The sequence below is a fragment of the Cervus elaphus genome, chromosome 5, assembly GCF_910594005.1.
Source record: "Cervus elaphus chromosome 5, mCerEla1.1, whole genome shotgun sequence".
In the NCBI taxonomy this organism is placed as follows: Eukaryota; Metazoa; Chordata; class Mammalia; order Artiodactyla; family Cervidae; genus Cervus; species Cervus elaphus.
Genome location: NC_057819.1, coordinates 58,100,574 through 58,120,360, shown reverse-complemented (window position 1 = coordinate 58,120,360; position 19,787 = coordinate 58,100,574). Strand labels below are relative to the sequence as shown.

Sequence of the window (19,787 nt, the reverse complement as noted above, 5' to 3'; positions counted from 1 at the left end):
TTTTTTGGACCCGTGTTGGATAGAGGTGGTGGTAAAGAGCAGACATCCTGGTTGTGCTCCTGATTTTATGGGGAAAGCATTCAGTCCTCTCTCATTAAGAATGATGTTGTGTATTTGGTTTTTCATAAAGATGCCCTTTATCAATTGTAGGAAATGCTTATCAATTCTAATTTTTTCAGTTTTTATCATGAATGTGTATGGACTTTTGTTAAGTACTTTTTCCCCATCTGTTGATTTGATAATTTTTTAAAAATTTGTTGATGAAGCGAATTGCCATGATTGATTTCAGATCTTAAACTGACTTTGCATTCTTGGAATATTTCCACTTGGTTGTGATGTATTGTCCTTTTTGTATATTATTGGATCAGTTAGCTAACATTTTGTAAGTTTTGTGTCTGTGTGCATGAAAATATTGTTCTGCAGTTCTTTTATAATTTTTTAAAAATAAATTTATTTATTTTTAATGGAAGGATAATCAGCCTGACGGGCTATAGTCTATGGGGTCACAAAGACTGAGCAACTGACACTTTTACTTTTATGATGTTTTGATTTGGTTTCATTATCAGGCTAATGTTCATTTTGTAAAATCATTTTCCCTCCTCTTGTATTTTCTGAGTGCGTTTTTACAGAATTAATATTATTTCTTCTTTAAGTGTCTGGTATAATTCACCTGTGAAGCCAGTTGGTCTTGGAGATTTCTTTGTAGGAAAATTTTAAACCACAGATTCAATGTTTTTAATATATGAGGGGTTATTTAGGTTATGTATTTCTTCTTTAGAGAGCTTTGGTAATTTGTGTCTTTTAAGGAACATTTCATCTAGTTTTCAAATTTGGGGGCATAATGTTCACAGTATTCTTATTCTTTAAATATCTGAAGGATTTCAAGATGTCACTTCTTTCATCCCTGTTATTGATCACTTCTATCTTCTCTTTTTCTCCTGGAGCAAAAAGGGGCAATTATGACTTGCAGGCTAAATCAGGCTTGCAGCATGTTTTGTATAGTAAATGAGTTAATAATGGTTTGTACATTTTTTCAATGGTTAGAAAAAAAAGAAAATAAAATTTCATGACACATGAAATTAAATGAGCATCAGTTTTACTATGCATAGATGAAGTTTTACTTGAACGCAACCACACTCATTATCTTATACATTATCTATGGCTGCTTTTGTGCTATAATAACAGAGTTAAGAATCTGTGACCATTTAGAATGGATGGCCAATAAGGACCTACTGTATAGCATGTGGAACTCTGCTCAATGTTATGTGGCAGCCTGGACGGGAGGGGAGTATGGGGGAGAATGTGCGTGTGTGCTAAGTCGCTTCAGTCATGTCCTATTCTGTATGACACTGTGGACTATAGCCTGCCAGGCTCCTCTGTCCATGGGATTCTCCAGGCAAGAATACTGGAGTGGGTTACCATGCCCTTCTCCAGGGGATCTTCCTGATCCAGGGATTGAACCCACATCTCTCATGTCTCCTGCATTGGCAGGTGGATTCTTTACCACTAGCACTATCTGGGAAGAATGGATACATATTTATATATAGATACGTCCCTTTGCTGTTCAACTGAAACTATCAGGACATTGTTTGTTTGTTTTTGTTTTTCTTTTTTTTTTTATCATTTATTTTTATTAGTTGGAGGCTAATTACTTTACAATATTGTAGTGGGTTTTGTCATACATTGACATGAATCAGCCATGGAGTTACATGTGTTCCCCATCCCGATCCCCCCTCACACCTCCCTCTCCACCCGATCCCTCTGGGTCTTCCCAGTGCACCAGGCCCGAGCACTTGTCTCATGCATCCAACCTGGGCTGGTGATCTGTTTCACCATAGATAATATACATGTTTCGATGCTGTTCTCTCGAAACATCCCACCCTTGCCTTCTCCCACAGAGTCCAAAAGTCTGTTCTGTACATCTGTGTCTCTTTTTCTGCTTTGCATATAGGGTTATCATTACCATCTTTCTAAATTCCATATATATGTGTTAGTATGCTGTAATGTTCTTTATCTTTCTGGCTTACTTCACTCTGTATAATGGGGTCCAGTTTCATCCATCTCATTAGAACTGATTCAAATGAATTCTTTTTAATGGCTGAGTAATATTCCATGGTGTATATGTACCACAGCTTCCTTATCCCAGGACATTGTTTGTTAATTGACTATTGTTTAGTCATTAAGTCTTGTCAAACTCTTTGCAGCCCCATGGACTGCAACATGCCAGGCTTCTCTGTCCTTCATAATCAGCTATACCCCAATATAAAATAAAAAGTAAAAAAAAAAAAAAGAAAATTTGTGACCATATCGGCTACAAAGCCTAAAATACTTATTGTGTTGCTGTGGTATAATAAAAAATATGTTTAATCTCTGTCCCAGGTAATCAGTGTGCATGTATGCTAAGTTGATTCAGTTGTGTCTAACTCTTCAGGCACATACACCAATTACTTGGGACAGAGATTAGATATATTTTTTATTATACCACAGCAACACAATAAATATCTTAGCTAATTTCTGTGCCAGGTAATTAGTAGAGCTTCAAAAACACTTGGAATTTTTTGAGTGATTAGAGTGTCTTTGTTATGCCAGTTAGGTCAGTCTGATGGGCCTCTAGATAAATTCAGGATGGAGGCTGGTCAGGAGAAAGATCAAATACATGATTAGAGTGTTGAACTTTTAGCCACTTGACTTCCTGGAAAGGAGGAGAGGGGGCTGGAGATTGAGTCCAATCGTATGATCCATGATTTAATCATTTATGCCTACATAAGTGAAGTCACTCAGTCGTGCCCAACTCTTTGCAACCACATGGACTGCAGCCCACCAGGCTCCTCTGTCCATGGGATTTTCCAGGCAAGAATACTGTAGTGGGTTGCCATTTCCTTCTCCAGAGGATCTTCCCACCTCAGGGATCAAACCCAGGTCTCCTGCATTGTAGGCAGATGCTTTACCATCTAAGCCACCAGGGAAGTCTACATAATGCCTACATAATGAAACCCAAATTAAAAACTCTGGACACTGAAGCTCAGTGATGCTTCCTGGTTAGTGAAAACATTGATGTGCTGAGAGAGTGATGTGCTCTGACTCCATGGGGGCCCAGACTGGAAGCTCCCAGACCTCATTCCATATGTATCCTTAATATAAACTATATTCATAAACATAGCACCTTCATTGAGATCCATGAGTTATTCTATTGAATTATCGAACCAGAGAGGACCAGGGGAACCATTGGCTTGGGGGCTATGAAAGTTCAGGTGCCATCTTAAGTGAGGGCAGTCTTGTGGAAGACTGAGCCTTAGGCTTGTGGGGTCTGCAGTAACTTCACGTGGTTATGTCAGAATTGTATTGCAGTATATTCAGCTGTGTTAGACCAGTTGGGATGAAATGGAAGAGTGATGCTTTACAGAAGAAGTATGGCAATCTTTCCATATTCTAAAGTTTCTCTTGATTCCCCACCCCCACCCCCCTCCAGAAAACCAGCTTTTGATTTCATTGATTTCTATAGTCTTTAGGGTTTTGATTTCATTAGTTTCTGTTCACATCTTTATTTCATTTTCTTCCTATGCTGATTTTGTACAGCAAAGATTTAGCCATATATATATATATATATGTATATTTATTTATATATATAAAAGATTCTTTTCCATTATAGGTTAGTACAAGATATTGAACTTAGTGGTCCTTGTTTTTCTATTTTGTATATAGTAGTGTGTATCTGTTAATTTCAAACTTCTAATTTATCCCTCTCCCCCTTTCATCTTTGGTAACCATAAATTTATTTTCTGTTTGTGAGTCTATTTCTGTTTTGTAAATAAGTTCATTTGTATCATTTTCTTAGATTCCACATGTAAGTGATGTCTTATTATGTTTGTCTTTCTCTGACTTACTTCACTTAGTATGATAATCTCTAGGTCTATCAATGTTGCTCCAAATGGCATTATTTCATTCTTTTTTTATGGCTGAGTAAATAATATTACTCCACCGTGTGTGTGTGTGTGTGTGTGTGTGTGTGTATACACACATCTTCAGCTCAGTCAGTAAAGAATCTGCCTGCAGTACAGGAAACCCGGGTTCAATCCCTGGGTCAGGAGGATCCCCTGGAGAAGGAAATGGCAACCCACTCCAGTATCCTTGCCTGGAAAATCCCATGGACGGAGGAGCCTAGTGGGCTGCAGTCCATGTGGTTGCAAAGAGTCGGGCACGACTGAGTGACTAACACTAATACATCTTCTTTATCTGTTCATCGTGTGTGTGTGTGTGCATATATATATGTATCACATATATATATATATATATATATATATATATCACATCTTCATTGGAAGGACTGATGCTGAAGCTGAAACTCCAATACTTTGGCCACCTGACTCATTTGAAAAGACCCTGATGCTGGGAAAGATTGAAAGTGGAAAGGAGAAGGGGACAACAGAGGATGAGATGGTTGGATGGCATCACCGACTCTACGGACATGAGCTTGAGTAAACTCCGGGAGTTGGTGATAGACAGGAAAACCTGGCCTGCTGCAGTCCATGGGGTCACAGAGTCGGACACGACTGAGCGACTGAACTGAATTGAACTGATCACGTCTTCTTTATCTATTCATTTATAGATGGACACTTAGGTTGCTTCAAGTCTTGGCTATTGTAAATAGTGCTGCAGTGAACATAAGTGTGCATGCATCTTTTTGAATTATGGTTTACTCTGGCTATATGTCCAGGAGTGGGATTACAGGATCATATGGCAGATCTATTTTTAGTTTTTTAAGAAACCTCCATACTCTTCTTCATAGTGGCTGCACAAATTTACATTCCCACCAACAGTGTAGAGGCATTGCTCTTTCTCCACTCCGTCTCCAGCATTTCTTATTTGTAGACTTTTTGATAATGTCCATTCTGACTGGTATGAGGTGATATCTCATTGTAGCTGTGATTTGCATTTCTCCAATTAAAACTGAAAGTGTTAGTCATTCAGTTGTGTCTGACTTTTTGAGACTCCCTGAGCTGTAGTCCACCAGGCTCTTCAGTTAATGAAATTCTCCAGGCAAGAATACTGGAGTGGGTTGCTGCTCCTTCTCCAGGGGATCTTTCCAACCCAGAGATTGAACCTGGGTCTCCTTCAATGCCGGTGAATTCTTGACTGTCTGAGCCACCAGGAAAGCTACATTTCTCTAATAATTACTGATGTTGAGCATCGTTTCATGTGTCTGTTTACCGTCAACACAGCAGTTTTTCAGTCCTCTCAGGGGACCTAACATAGAAAGATGATCTCAGAAGTTAATTCAGAAGAGGAAAAAACTTGTTAGTGAAAAAAATGTGATTTAAAATATAGATTTTAAAGCTAAAATTCTAAATGAGATTATGAAGTCTCCGATTCTGAAGTCATGAAGAGTAGGATAGTAAGTTCTATTTGTTAGTGATTTCAGTGTAGCTCTTTTTGAGGAAAAGTGCTGTGATTAGATGATCTGAAGAAGTCCATTGCAGTTCTGTAAAATCTAAGGTAAGTTATTTCCCTGAAGATGGTAGGAAAGCTATTTTATTGCTAATGAAAAGCTGATGAGAGAATTATTGCTGCAGGATTGATCCATTGCACTTTTCAGAAGCTCTGAGAGTCTCAGACCTAATGGATGGAAAAGAGCAGAAATAACAGAGTTAGGTAGCTAGAGTTTAAAATTTGAAAGAAACATTAGATGGCTTGACATAGGTTGTCACTTATGTTTTGTGGATGCCCTTCTAAGCAAAGCGTTCGGGGAATTCTTAGCCAATTTCTCTGTTGGTGTGCTGAGAGCTTAGTTCATGTGTTTGGCATTAAATAGAGCTTCCATTAATTGATCAGAAAAGTGCTTGTATATCTCTAGGAAGTATTGAAAAAGCCCACTTTAAAGGAAATTTTAGTAGTTAATTTCTATGCTGCCATAACTTTGATCCCATTGATCTTCTTATAGTCATTATGATGTCTGTCTTCTAGCCTGAAACTCTGAGCAGATACTCTATGGTATTTATTTTTGTATTCTCAGGGCTTAGCGTGATACACTGCCTGATAAATTTGTGTTGAATGAATGAATAATTAAAGGAACCTTTATTCCTTTTTGGCAGGACATAGGGAACCCAAAAGATTAAGCTCAATTAAACTTCAGGAATACTGAGAAAATTCGCATTTAAAAAAAGATGTAATGTCAAATTGTGTGTTACATTTCAAGTATGTTTTGTTCAGCTTCTCCTTAGATATTTACAAGCGTTTAATAAGCTATGAATAAATAAGTAATGCATGTTTTCAATTTAACAGTTGATATTCTGAGTTACAATCATACTTTGTTCCTCTATGTATTCAGCATTAATGTAACAAGTAAGACTATTTAGGTAGTTTCTTCTCGACATTATACTCAATTTCATTAAATTTTTGGTCAGATATTCAATTTTTAGTCCCCAGCACACCATTTTTCAAGGTTTGCCTCAAGATTAAAGGAGAGCCTCTAAAATGTTAATTGTACCTAACACATAACATTTATTGTATGCTTTTCTTCTAATAAATACATAATCAGGACAAAAACCTTGAAAATCTGGGAAAAGCACAAATGAAAAAATATCCGTAATCCTATTACCCCAGCATAACCACTATGAGTATTTTGGTATATGCCCTTTTTATATTATAAAGCTACAAATACCTGTTTAAAATAATAGGTAAGGGGGGCAGCATGAGTGTTATAGAAGGGGTACAGTGAACAGCTGGTGATGAGTTCTCTTCTGGCTTTGCCATTAGCCAGTATGACCTTGGGGAAGATCTTTTATCACTCTGGAGTTCTGTTCCTTCATTTGTAAAGGGATTGTCATAGTATCTAGGGGCCTTTTCTCACTTAAAAATAATTCTGATTTCATTGAAATTGACCACCTTTGAAGACTGAGATTTCAGAAGAGTGAAACTGAAAATGTATAAGTCTGTTCATCTTAATTATATGGCAGATTTAAAAATCTTGAACTGGTATAAATATTTTTTGCTAATGTTATTAGGTTCTATTACTCTGAAGAAGTTATACTTAAAGTAGCAAATTTCTCTTGAAACAAGAACCACAATCTGAATTACAGATGAAGGTATTTGAGCTGATAAATACGTTTTTAGGAAAACGTTATAACAATTCTCATAAGCATTTGTTGTTGTTGTTCAGTCGCTAAGGCCTGCCCAGCTCTTTGCTACCCCATAGACTGTAGCACACCAGGCTCCTCTGTCCTCCACTATCTCCTGGAGTTTGCTCAAATTCACGTCCATAAGCCTTTAGGTGACCAGAAAAAAATATGGTGTTGCCAGTATTTTAGGTACATGGTATTTTATCAGAACAGCCTACCAAGACAAAACATCAAAGCAGCTATTTTACTTGATTCTTTTTGCACCTCCAGAAAATTGGTTTTGTCTTCTCTCCCCCTCTTCCATGCATATTGTTTGTGCAAGAACTATTCTGTATGATGCACCAAAGCTCTAAAAGTGTTCCAAGGTGTGTCTGGTTTGTCTTAGAAGGATGAGGTTTCACATTGAACAATTTCTGTGAAACAGTTAAGATGTCCTTTTACTTTTACCATCCCTTAGTTCAGTATGCTTTTTAACAGTTATTTAAGAGTCCCCATATGCTTAGCAAGGAATCTGAATATATGTGCCTTTTTCTTTCTTTAAAGCCTCAGCACAATGCTGGTTATTCTATCAATACCATCAAATGACTGGGAGCTGGAGTTGGAACAATATGTAAAAATACAGCTTGTGAAAGATTTCCTTTATTAACTGTCATCATCTGCAGAATATATGTTCAAATAAACATTGTGTAATAACTAAATTTGAGATTAATAGGCCCCTTAAGAAACAGTGAAGTCATTCAGAATAGTCAGTGAAAAATAGGCTGTAAGACTGTAACGTGCACACATTGTCCTGCTTCCATGCTCTCTCTGGTGTCATTCCCATTTATCACTGTCGTCGGCCTCGGTTCTCATTAAAACACTCTTGCACAAAAGCAACTTAATTTTCTTAAGAGGAGAGGACACCTGATTCAATTTAGCACCCAGAAACAGAAACTTGAATATATTTTTCCCTTGCTTGAATTGAGATGAATAGTTACAAATAAGAATAGCAACTCCCCCCATTCACCTCCAGATTAAGGATACTAAGTAATTTTTTCCAGATACCAAGAAATGGACCCATAGAAATAGGCAAGAAATGTTGTTTAGTCTCAGAAAAGCAGTTAGATGGCATTTTCTCGACACTTGCGTATAGATGGACTTCTCTTCATTCCTGTACTGTTTTTAAAACATGGAATGAAAGTGGTCCTTAAGGTAGTGAATTTTGATGGTATATTAAATAATCTTTTGTTTAATTGGCAAATGCCTTGTAGCAGTTCTATAAACTTTATTTAGATATATTTGTTGAGAAGAAATATTCAGCAGTGATTTTAAAGCAATATTCTACTTTTTAGTCATTGCTGTTTTAAAAACACAATGTAAATAATGGAATCAAATGAAGAATGCCTCTTTCATGTTGAGCATGGTATATCAACTTGCATTTTAATTGCTGTCCTGTATATTTACTTTTGTGTGGTATGGTTCAATAATACTTAACTGTTAATGTGGAAATGTATAACTCAAATTTTACTTGTTACAAAATTTATACGGGGGAAATAGTGGTAACAACGTAGTCAGTACTAAAATGTCCTAGCAACTAAGGTGCTTATTAGCCAATGTTTTAAAACAGACACTATAAGCTTCTCTTTTCTTTTCTTTTTTTGGCCTTTCTATAGCATTTTGCAAAATACCTTACAAATAAAAAGAAAATATTTTGTATTTCTTTGTTTAATTGGAGACTGAGAAGAAGGAATTCAATCTTTGATGTCTTTGTACTTTTTCCAACTGAACCTATGCTTAGAAAGGAAAGAAATATTAAGGCTAGTTCTCTTTCTTGTGAATCAGAGGCAAGAATGATACAAATTCACATAGTTGAGGAACTTTTCCCATGTAGGATAATGCAATTTTGATATCCAACAACTGTCACCAGTATTCAATTTTTTTTTCTCTTGGTTTTTCATGATGTGGTATACCATAGGCAATAGTAACAAGAAATTATGCTAAGTAAAACTTAATAGTCTCGTCAAGTTTATGTCTTTATCTAATCTGCCTGATTAGTCTTTTATTAGTTACTCCTTTGTTTATGAGCGTGGTTGCTTTCAGTTAGGCTTCAAGTAATAGAAAAGCTGGCTCAAAGTAGCTTAAGCAGAGACTTATTTTTCTCATATACCAAGATACCTTGTGGTGGGAGTGGCTGGCATTTGTTCTGTGGCTCAATGATATTAGAGTGGTTATCTCTGCATTGCTCTTGGCCTTTCTCTTCTGGATGCAAGGCAGCTTTCACTGGTCTAGGCAGGAAGAATGGAAGAAGGGCAGTGCCAGCCACTATCCTCCCTAACCCCCTACCATCAAGTGGAAACCAATTTTTATCTCATTAGCCAGAACTTTGTTGCATTGCAACCCCTAGCTTTTCCTTTTTCATGTGTACTTTCTGTGTCTTATTTTAAAAAATTGTTTCCTGTTCTGAAGATGTAGAGTTAGTCTCATATTTTCTTCTGTTTTGTTGTGACTTCCAATTTTAGGTCTCTAATTTATGTAATATTTCTTTTTTTAGCATATTGTGAAAAACTCAATTTCCCCTCCTTTTCCTAAGTGTGTTAGGATGGAGCTTCTGCCATGCACAGTTTTCTCACATTGTCTGTATTTTTTTTTTTTTTTTGGTAAACTCTTGTTCAGTGGGGTATGTTTAATTAGAATCTACTTTGTTCTGGTTTATTGAAGTAACTCCAGAGAGAAGTTTTGCATCTGCTTATTTCTGGTCCTCAAGAGTTCCTCTGGTCTTTGATCCGTTTTTGTCTTGCCTTTTCTTTGAATGAAGATGCTTCATCTCCTTATGATGTTTGAATCAATGGTAAATCAAGTAAATTTCACCCTGTGGCCACCCCACCCCACCCCCGCCATGATGCAGGCTCTCTGTTACCTTCTTGACTGTTGGAGAAGAGTTCTGTACTTGCTCAAGCCTGGTGGCAGCCCCTCCACCCTCCTGTTCTGCTGGCCACAGGTGCCTCAGCTTTCTGCTCCTCACCCTTTGCACCCAAAGCCAGTGCATCCCAGTGCTTCATGCGTGTGCATCAGTATCCCTGGGGTGAGCTCAACCTCAAAGCCTGTGCCTGACCCCTCTGGCCTTGACTAACTTCTTGTTTTGTTTTAGCGCAACTGTACATTTAAAATGTTGTGTTGTTATCATCTATTGAGTGGTGTGAGTTCAAAGGTTACATACGTGAAATGCTGTCTCACGTACACCTTTCCCTCACCCCTACTCTCTCCCTTGATGACATCTCTGACACATCTCAAGGTTTCTTCCATCACTTTTTGTTACAAAAGCAGTTGTGTATTTAGTAATTAAGTTCAACTTTCTAGTATTAAATGATTCAAGGCAGTCTAGCTTAACCAAATTCCCTTCTTTGCCACCCTAGGCCTACTCTTTGGTTATGTTTGTTTGTTTTTCTGTGGGGGGAGGGGTTGGGGAGAAAGAAGGATTTATTACTTGCAGCAAGTAAGGAGAACATCAGAGACCTTTTCCCAAAGCAGTGTCTCCCTGAATTGCAAAATTGGGAAATTTTAAGCTAGGGATACATGCATGCTCACGAAAAGGCTTGAGCAGAAGAGAATTCAGCAGAAAACCGGGGTCAACAGAATTCAAGCTTTTGTTGATTGAAGTCAGAAAGATCAACATCATCATTCCATCTTCCACCTGGTGTGTGTGTGTGTGCGCGCGTTAGTCTCTCAGTTGTGTCTGACTCTGCAACCGAATGGACTGTAGCCCACAAGGCTCCTCTGTCCATGGGATTCTCCAGGCAAGAATGCTGAAGTGGGTTGCCATTTCCTTCTCCAGGGGATCTCCCTGACCCAGGGATCAAACCCAGGTCTCCAGCATTGCAGGCAGATTCTTTACCATTTGAGTCACCTGGGAAGCCTCCACCTTCCACCTGGATGGGGGTCTTTGTTCCCAGTGATAGGACTTTACTCAAGCTCAGGTTCATAATGTCTCACTGCAGAAGGAATTCAGGAAGAGACAAAGTGATAGGAAAGAAGTGGATTTATTTAGAGAGATACACATATCGTGAGCTTCCCTGGTGGCTCAGTGGTAGAGTTTGCCTGCCAATGCAGGAGATGCAGGAGACGTGGGTTCAATATCTGGGTCGGGAAGATCCCTTGGAGAAGGAAATAGCAACCCACTCCAGTATTCTTGCCTGGAAAATCCCATGGACAGTGGAGCCTGGCGGGCTACAGTCCATGGGATCTCAGAGTTGGACATGACTTAGGTACTAAACACCAGCACCAACACATATCACAGACAGAATGCAGTCCATGTCAAAAGGGAAGAGCAGCGCTGGGACAAACTCCACAGGGTGTGGGCCATCTCAGAAGGCGAGAGGCCCTAATCTGTGTTTTTAAAGTACAGAAAATTGTACTTGTTTCTTAGTATTTACATATATGATACAAATATAAACTTTTTTTTGGTAATAAACAGATAGGGAGGAGGGTGTTTCACTCTTTTTTCACTTTCTCACCCTCTCTACTCTTCAGAGTCCAGGGTAAGCGTAGGACTTTTTCATTAAAGGGAGATGGACAGAGTCTGATGGTATTTCAGCTCAGTTCAGTCGCTCAGCAGTGTCCGACTCTTTGCGACCCCATGAATCGCAGCACGCCAGGCTTCCCTGTCCATCACCAACTCCCAGAGTTCACCCAAACCCATGTTCATCGAGTCGGTGATGCCATCCAACCATCTCATCCTCTGTCGTCCCCTTCTCCTCCTACCTTCAATCTTTCCCAGCATCAGGGTCTTTTCAAATGAGTCAACTCTTCGCATGAGGTGGCCAAAGTATTGGAGTTTCAGCTTCAATATTAGTCCTTCCAATGAGCACTCAGGACTGATCTCCTTTAGGATGGACTGGTTGGATCTCCTTGCAGTCCAAGGGACTCTTAAGAGTCTTCTCCAACACCACAGTTCAAAAGCATCGATTCTTTGGTGCTCAGCTTTCTTTATAGTCCAACTCTCACATCCATACATGACTCCTGGAAAAACCATAGACTTGACTAGATGGACCTTTGTTGACAACTGATGGTATTGGCACTGTTCTAATCTGGCCCTCAGGACCTGTGTCATAGAGGCATCCACCTTCTGTTTCTTTTTCCAGGACAGGTTAGGGGATGGAGTTCTTCAGAGCATACCTTCAGCCCCCACCCCTCCACACAGCCCTTCATCTCTCATTGCTGGAGTCTCTTTGCCTTGGAAGACAGCTCTTTAGGGTCTCTCACAATGAATCAAGTTTGATGGCACTCCTCTTAGGCACCTATTTGACCCTTCCAATTGAATCTTGCCACATCACTGAATTGAAGTGTACTCTGCCCAGTTGCCTACTTTCGTCCTTGCCCTACCCTTGTGGTCTGTCCCTGGCAGCCTCCCCACCTTTGCTGTTTCTGGCTGGGAAACAAGCTCCTGTCTCTGGTTCATTATACATCTTCCCTGTGCCCCCACTGCAGTTCTAAGGACTAGACCGTGATGACTCCACAAGCTCGCAAACTGCGCTCTGCTCCTAAGTGCTTTGACCCTCAGTAAATAGCCATCGCCAGCCTGGGAGGTGTGATGGGCATGTCAGCCTTCTACCCTAGAGAAAGAGGAAAAAGTTAAAAGACCCACTATGCATAGAAATTTCTTTTTATCTCCTCCAGAACCTCTAGTCTTTTCTTATATAGCCTGCCTATGAAATGGTCCCTAACCCCAACTTAGTTTTCATGTCTTTCTACAAGCTCTGCCTGTATATGTCTGGAATATTACTTTATACTGGTGGGATACTTACCACAGCATGCTCTTTAACTTAGAACATTATTAGAAATTCAGAGAAAACCATAAATGTCCCATTTTAGCATTTTCATAAGCATTGCTGTATATATTGACTGAGGAAGCAGGTTATGCAACAGCAAACACCAAATTAATTTAGGAAGTTTCATAAATTAATTTGCAACAGATCATTCATACTCACTGTAAACACTGGATCTCATTTTTTTTTTTAATTTAGTAGACTGATGAGGGAAAGAAAAGTAGAGGTATTGTTCCAGAATTATGAAAATTGTAAAAAAAAAAAAAAAAAAAAAGAAAATTGTAGATACAGTTTTATGAGGAGCAGAGTTGGGTAGGACTCAGCAGTGTCATATATTTGGAATGGCCAAATATAAAGGGACCACATGGTTATGTAACCCCAGAGCATGGCGCACAGCAGTTACAGAAGGTGAAGTTTCGGGCTTACTGTCAGGTAGGACTGCGTAATATTTAAAGGCATTCAGCAATGGAAATGCTTGTTTTCCTGAATTAGAAAACTCTGTTCCCATGCTGTTCATTTCTTTTTCCTGTTGTTATTTTTTTTAAAGCTACTATTTTCTGTTCTTTTGTTTTTTTGGCCATGCCGTGCGACATGCAGGATCTTAGCGCCCTGACGAGGGATTGAACCCATGCCCCCAGCATTGGAAGCACAGAGTCTTAACCACTGGTCCACTAGGAAAGTCCTTGTTTCCTTCTCTTTTAAAGAATTTTTATTTATTTTTGGTTACCCTGGGTCTTAGTTTTGGCGCCCAGGCTTTCTCCAGTTGCAGCGAGTGGAGGCTACTCTTCATTGCAGTGTGTGGGCTTCTTATTGCTTTGGCTTTTCTTGTTGCAAAGCACAGGCTCCAGATGCGTGGGCTTTAGTAGTTGCCACACTCAGATTTAGTATTTTCTGTGTGCGGCTCTAGGGTGTTTGGGCTTCAATAGTTGCAGCTTCTGGGCCCTAGAGCCCTTGGGCTTCAGTAGTTGTGGAGCATGGGCTTAGTTGCTCTAAAGCATGTGGAATCTTCCTGGGCCAGGGATCGAACCCATGTCCCATGCATTGGCAGGCTCAATCCTATCCACTTCCACCAGGGAAGTTCCCCCCCTTTTTAATTTACCTTTTTATTTTAAATAATTCCAAGTACGTTATGAAGAAATTAATTTGTTATTAAACTTGCTCAATTTTCCAAAATAATTTAATAAAGACATGAAATAATATATATTAAACATTAGTAAAATACCATATAGCAAGTAAATATGATACTAAAAGCAGTATATTATCTAAAAATGTGTAATATAAAGGAAGTCAATCTACTCAGTATTAAAAAACCACCTAAAAAAAACCCACCTCAATTCAACCTTTTTAATTTAGCATTGGTCAAATTATCCATCAAACATGATTACATCAAGGCATATACTTGGCACATGGGGTTGCTGAGTTAATATTGAAAATGTTACTGTTCAGGGCATTTAGTTGACATAAGAATTATTCATTCATTCTTTGATTCAGTAGTATTTATTGGATTTACTACAAGTCAGATGCTGTTCTAGGCAGTGATGAGACAATCTTGTATGTATTAGGCAAAATTCTTCTTGTGATGAAACATTCTAGAGGAGGAATGAGTAATTAAGTTGATTTTAGCAAATGAGATAATAAATGAAATCCTCTGTTTAAAAATAAGCAGACCCTCTCCAGTATGGCTTCTAGAAAACTCATATCCTAATATCCTGGAGGATCCTCCTTTCAGAACAAATTGTCTTTGGTGGCTCATGTTTGATCTTAGGACATGAAATTCGTACGTAGCCATGTTTGTTTTAATATAAAAATAAAAGCGCATTTTTGGTTTATTTTCAAAACCAAGCATTTACATGCTGCAGATACATGTAGAAGATGGCTTCTGTCCATCCTGTGGCTTCTCATACACCCAGCACAGTGACTTGTGTTCTAGAGAGTTCTCAGCCTCCAGCGTGTCAGGCAGCAGAGATATCATTCTTGTGCAAACTAGAGATTGAAATCTTATTTAAAAATAAAACATGTATTACATTTTTTTTAACACAAAGAGATTTTAAATGCAAACAGTAAATGGCTCAGCATCTTCTTGCTCAGAAATAGAAATTTAAAATGATGAAAAAAAAAGGGGAGGGGGACAGAACAAAATGAAAAAAATGACCCCCACCCAATTGCCCTCCAATTTAACAATAGTTAAGAAGGGTTTTTGTAATCCCTGTAGAAAAAAGTGTTTTTTACTCTTATCTGTGTATGTGTGTGTGTGTGTGTGTGTGTGTGTGTACCTATACATTTACACAATAGGAATGTGGTATGATTACAATTAGGGATTCCCTTGTGGCTCAGATGGTAAAGAGTCTGCCTGCAATGGGGGAGACCAGAGTTCAATCCCTGGGTTGGGAAGATTCCTTGAAGAGGGAAATGGCAACCCACTCCAGTATTCTTGCCCAGAAAATTCCATGGATGGAGGAGCCTGGTGGGCTACAGTCCATGGGGGTCGCAAAGAGTCCAGACACGACTGAGCGACTTCACCTCATGATTATAATAAGAAATACATAATACATGTTCCTGGCACAGAGCTCCTAAAATGCTTGGATTTCTTAAGTGAAGAGAGTTGGAAAGGTTTCTTTTGTTATGCTAACTAGGAGACTTCTGGAAAACCCCTCGTTAACCTGAGACTGGTTGCCAGAGGATCAGAGATGAGAAGGTTGGACCTCTTGGGGTGGGGAGTGGGGCTGGAGTTCAGTCATTGAACTCGCCAGTCGATTCAGTCACTGATGAATCGGTTCATTGAACTATTTGGTTCAGTCACCAAGGCCAGTGTTTAAATCAATCATGCTTTGTAATGGAGCCTCCATAGAAAACTAAAGGATGGGTTCTGAGAGCTTCTGAGTTGGTGAGCACGGGACCTGAAGAGAGAGGAGTGTGATCAGAGGGCATGGCAGCTCCCTGTCCCCATACCTTGCACTCTGGCTGTTCCTGAGTTATGGTCTTTTATGATCTAAAATAATTCTATAATATAATATAAAGCAGTAATGTAGTGAGTAAGTTGGTTTCCTGAGTTTTGTGAGCTGCAAAACTAGACTGGACTGGTCATGGAAAGCTCTGATTTAAAACCAGTTGGTCAGAAGCACAGGTGACAGCCTTGACTTTTGATTGATTTCTGAAATGAGGACAGTCTTACGGTCCTAAATCCTTAGTCTGGGGAATCTGATGCTATTTCCAGGAAGATTGTGTCAGAACTGAGTTGAATTGTAGGATGCTGTGGCAGCAAGCATGGGGACACTCAGGCCACCTAGAAGTGTGGATGTATGTGTGTTGGAAGCTTCTTGGAGTGACAGTGCCTAAGCTGAGTCACTAAGATAAATGGGAGTTCCCTGGGTCGAGGAAGGCAGAAAGGCATTCCAGGCCAAAGAGCAAAGAGGTAAGAAACAGCATGAGTGCAGGGAATCAGAGGTGGTTTGGTGCTGTCACAATATAAATTTTGAAGCATTAATGAGATGGATGGAGACATGGTCATGGAGGGCTTTGCACTTCATGCTGAGGAACTGGGAATTCCCCTTTAAGTTAAGGGATATGCATGTCTTTATATATCAATTAAAAGCTCTCTATTTACCTGAAACCTTAGTCAGCTGTATCACCAATGGTTATCAGAGCCCGCTGCATGGTGAATGATTTCAAATCCATCATCACTGTCAGGAAAACAGCTAAGAAGAAGATGGCCTGCAGCATCTTTGGATACCTAAGATATCTCATCACTGTCATCACCATCGTTTTATAAAACGTAGGAATATAGTCAGTCCACGTAAAATATATTGCTTGGGTTTGGGTTAAAAGAACAGGATGAAGTGGTAGTATGACTCATCAGTATGATCTGATGAGTCATAGTTGATACTTATTTTACTTTGACTTCTGAGTCTTTTTCCTTCTGATGTTCCATGTGTTTTTTGTAAAGCTGGAGAAAAACCATTAGTGATCCTAGTATAATATTGGCAAAAGACACCAAAAAGAAAAAATTTGAAAGAAGAGGAATCCAAATGAGAATACCTCATTCATTTGCTAAAAATAGAAATTGGTTCTAAGCATAAGATAGAGTCTAGAAATAAACATTGTGGGAAAGATGCATTTTTTAAGAAAGGAAGGCAGAGTTCCCTATTGATCTCCCCACAACTCATTTGTTTATTCACTTTCACTTATTTTTCTCCACACATAAAACTTTTTCCTGGATCATCCATAGTGGGATTCCAGGAAGCTGCATTAAATATGTTACTATAGTTTACGTTTGTCATCTGTGATGTTTTATTTAGCCGAATCTTTTTTTTCCTCTGCTCCCTGTATAACACAGAAGACCATATGCCAGTGTCCCTGCCAGGGAGCAGAGGTTTCCCTGGTCTGTAGCTGTGCCTGTGTTGATGCCACAGAGGAGCAGTGGTCCAGTGCCATCTTTTATTGATAAGGCCAGCAAAGGAGAAATCTAATGAAATTATCAAAGCTTTGAATTAATTATGAGCTTGAATAGGAGCGTTAAGCTCTCTGGAGCCAAGGATCTCATTACCCATGCACTCTCATTGCATTCTCTTATGGAGCAGAAGGCATTTTCAGCTACATCTCTTAGCTTGGCTTTGGACCTTATTCAAACTTGGCTAAACTGACATCCTCTTCTTACTACAATGTGGCTGCTAATGTCCGTGATGATTAATTTAATTTAATTCTGCTCTGGATCTACAGGAGATGTCAATGGGCTTTCTCTACCCCCTCCTTCTGCCTTTTCTTATTTTTTCTTTCTCTCCTTTCTTCCCCCATCAAATTGGATATTATATGAGTTTTTTTCTTTTTGGAGTCACGTGAGAAGCTTTCAGAATTCAGGTATAGCTTCATGGAATATAGTGATTTATTTAAAGCTAAGAACTTTAGTGTATCTACTATGTATTCCCGGGATATGTAGGTAAGCAGAAAGTCAAATATTTCTTCTTCAAATTTTGAACACCAAATGGAACTTTTTCTTTCTTGTTTCTACTTTAGAATTAATGGTGTAGCAATAACTTCCATGGGCTTAACAACTGTTCACATTTCTAATGTGTGTTGTATGAGAACTGCAGATCTCACTTTGTGAGTGTAGCTCATAGAACTTATGCTTTCTGATGAAGAGTAGTTCATGTTTGTTTGCTTTACAATTCTGGTATTCCTTTTCCCAATAATTTGAATTTTCTTTCTTTCTTTTCTTTCTTCCTTCCTTTCTTTGCTTTTGCTTCTTCTTTTTTTCTTTCTTTCTTTTTTTGGGTGAATAAATCAACCTGTGACTGTTTTAAGTCTAAAGTAGCAAAATCAATAACAATAAGGCTTTGATTTGCTATTGGTGATGGTTTTGTGTGTGTGTGTGTGTATGTGTGATGGTTCTTTAGTACTGTCATATAGGTTCAAAGCATCTCATGGCAAGCCTTTTTTGCTTGCTTTTGAGACCCATTATTTATGAATTCCTAAGCTGTAGTTCATCCATCTCAGTAAACGACAAGCCATTGGCAATTATTGTAAGCAGTGACTAACTTTGCTTTACGGAGTCAGTGTTTTAAGGTTTTGAATATTGAGGGGGTGGGAGAATGATAGTTTTTGCTTTTCCTTTTCCTATTTACTTTCAGTGAGTTTTTCCCCCATTTATTTTCTCTATAGGCAGCTGCAATATTTAATTCAGCCTTTGGAAGTTTTTTGGTAAGTAAACATGATTTAATTTGTCTTTTATAACTTTTATTGTGATGTTTGTATGAAAGGTTTAGTGAAAATTGGACATTTTTTTTTATTATTTGGTTAAATATAAAAGTTTTTGAATCCTGTCATGTATCATTCTCCACTGTAAAGAAAATTAGTTAATAAATAAAAGAAATGTTCTCTTACAATATAATTTGGAGTCTTGGGTTTAATATTCCATTTAATGGATTCAAGGAATCAATTAAAACACTATGTGTCTCCTTATAGAGGTTTTGTCAATATATTGATCATTTAATGAGGTCTTTTAGATTATTATTATTTTGTATCAGTGGAACTGAGGATTTTGAAAAGGAAACATGATCCAGCTGGTCAGAAAGGGAATGCTAATTTACTTGTGGACATGTCATTTATTTTGTACATTTCACTGTCAAAGAAGCTACTGTCTTAGATACTTCTGAGAAATCTATGTTATTTGAAATGAGGAAATAACTAATGAATAATTTGCAAGAAAATACAGTATTTTTGACATGTGAACTATAAATTGTATATAAAAAGATTAAAATAGTTCATTTTTCATAAGTAGAAATATTGTAATTATAAGGACAACTCTATTGTAGCATTTTTTAATCATTATCTCTGAAGCAGATGATATAACAAAGATTTTGTTTGTGTAATGGAAGACTGAGAAAGAACCTGAGTTTTCTGTCAGTTGAGGGTTTTATTTATACCCTCCCTAAAACTTTGCTCAAAATTCATGAAAACAAATTAGAATATTGTCTTTTTAGATATACAGCTCATTAATAGGTATGTGGTACAGTGATTTACAAAGAATTGAGCGTGAAATCAGTGAGGTATATAAACTAGTTCATGAGTCTAAGCAAAATATCAATTACCTCTGTTTAAAATGTTCTTTATGTCACTTGTTATTTTATGTTTTTAAATGTAGTGTTGAAGTTTAAAACATATTGTTACATCGTGTTAATTCTGCACAGTGCTGTGTAACTTGTAATGTCCCAATGTTACAGAGCTTTTAGTGATGGACCTGCAAAATATATGCTTAGATTCTATCTTATTTTTAAAGAAGTAGTAATGTTATTCTCCATGGTGTATTCTTATTATTGGGTTTTAGAAGAGAGATAATAGAGTCTACTTAATGAAAATGATCTTTGGAGCCTCTTAT

The 19,787-nt window shown here is 38.2% G+C and overlaps 1 protein-coding gene across 4 annotated transcripts in view; it reads left to right on the top strand.

Annotated features, from left to right (window-relative positions):
* SLC10A7 (solute carrier family 10 member 7) overlaps positions 1-19,787 on the top strand; it is a 287,835-nt gene that overhangs the window by 79,133 nt on the left and 188,915 nt on the right. For 3 of the 4 annotated variants that reach the window (XM_043902559.1, XM_043902561.1, XM_043902563.1), the window contains exon 5: positions 18,572-18,610. The exons of the other annotated variant lie outside the window; for it this stretch is intronic. In XM_043902559.1, the coding sequence (XP_043758494.1) occupies positions 18,572-18,610 (39 nt within the window). The remainder of the gene's footprint in view (positions 1-18,571; positions 18,611-19,787) is intronic. 4 annotated transcript variants of the gene reach the window in all.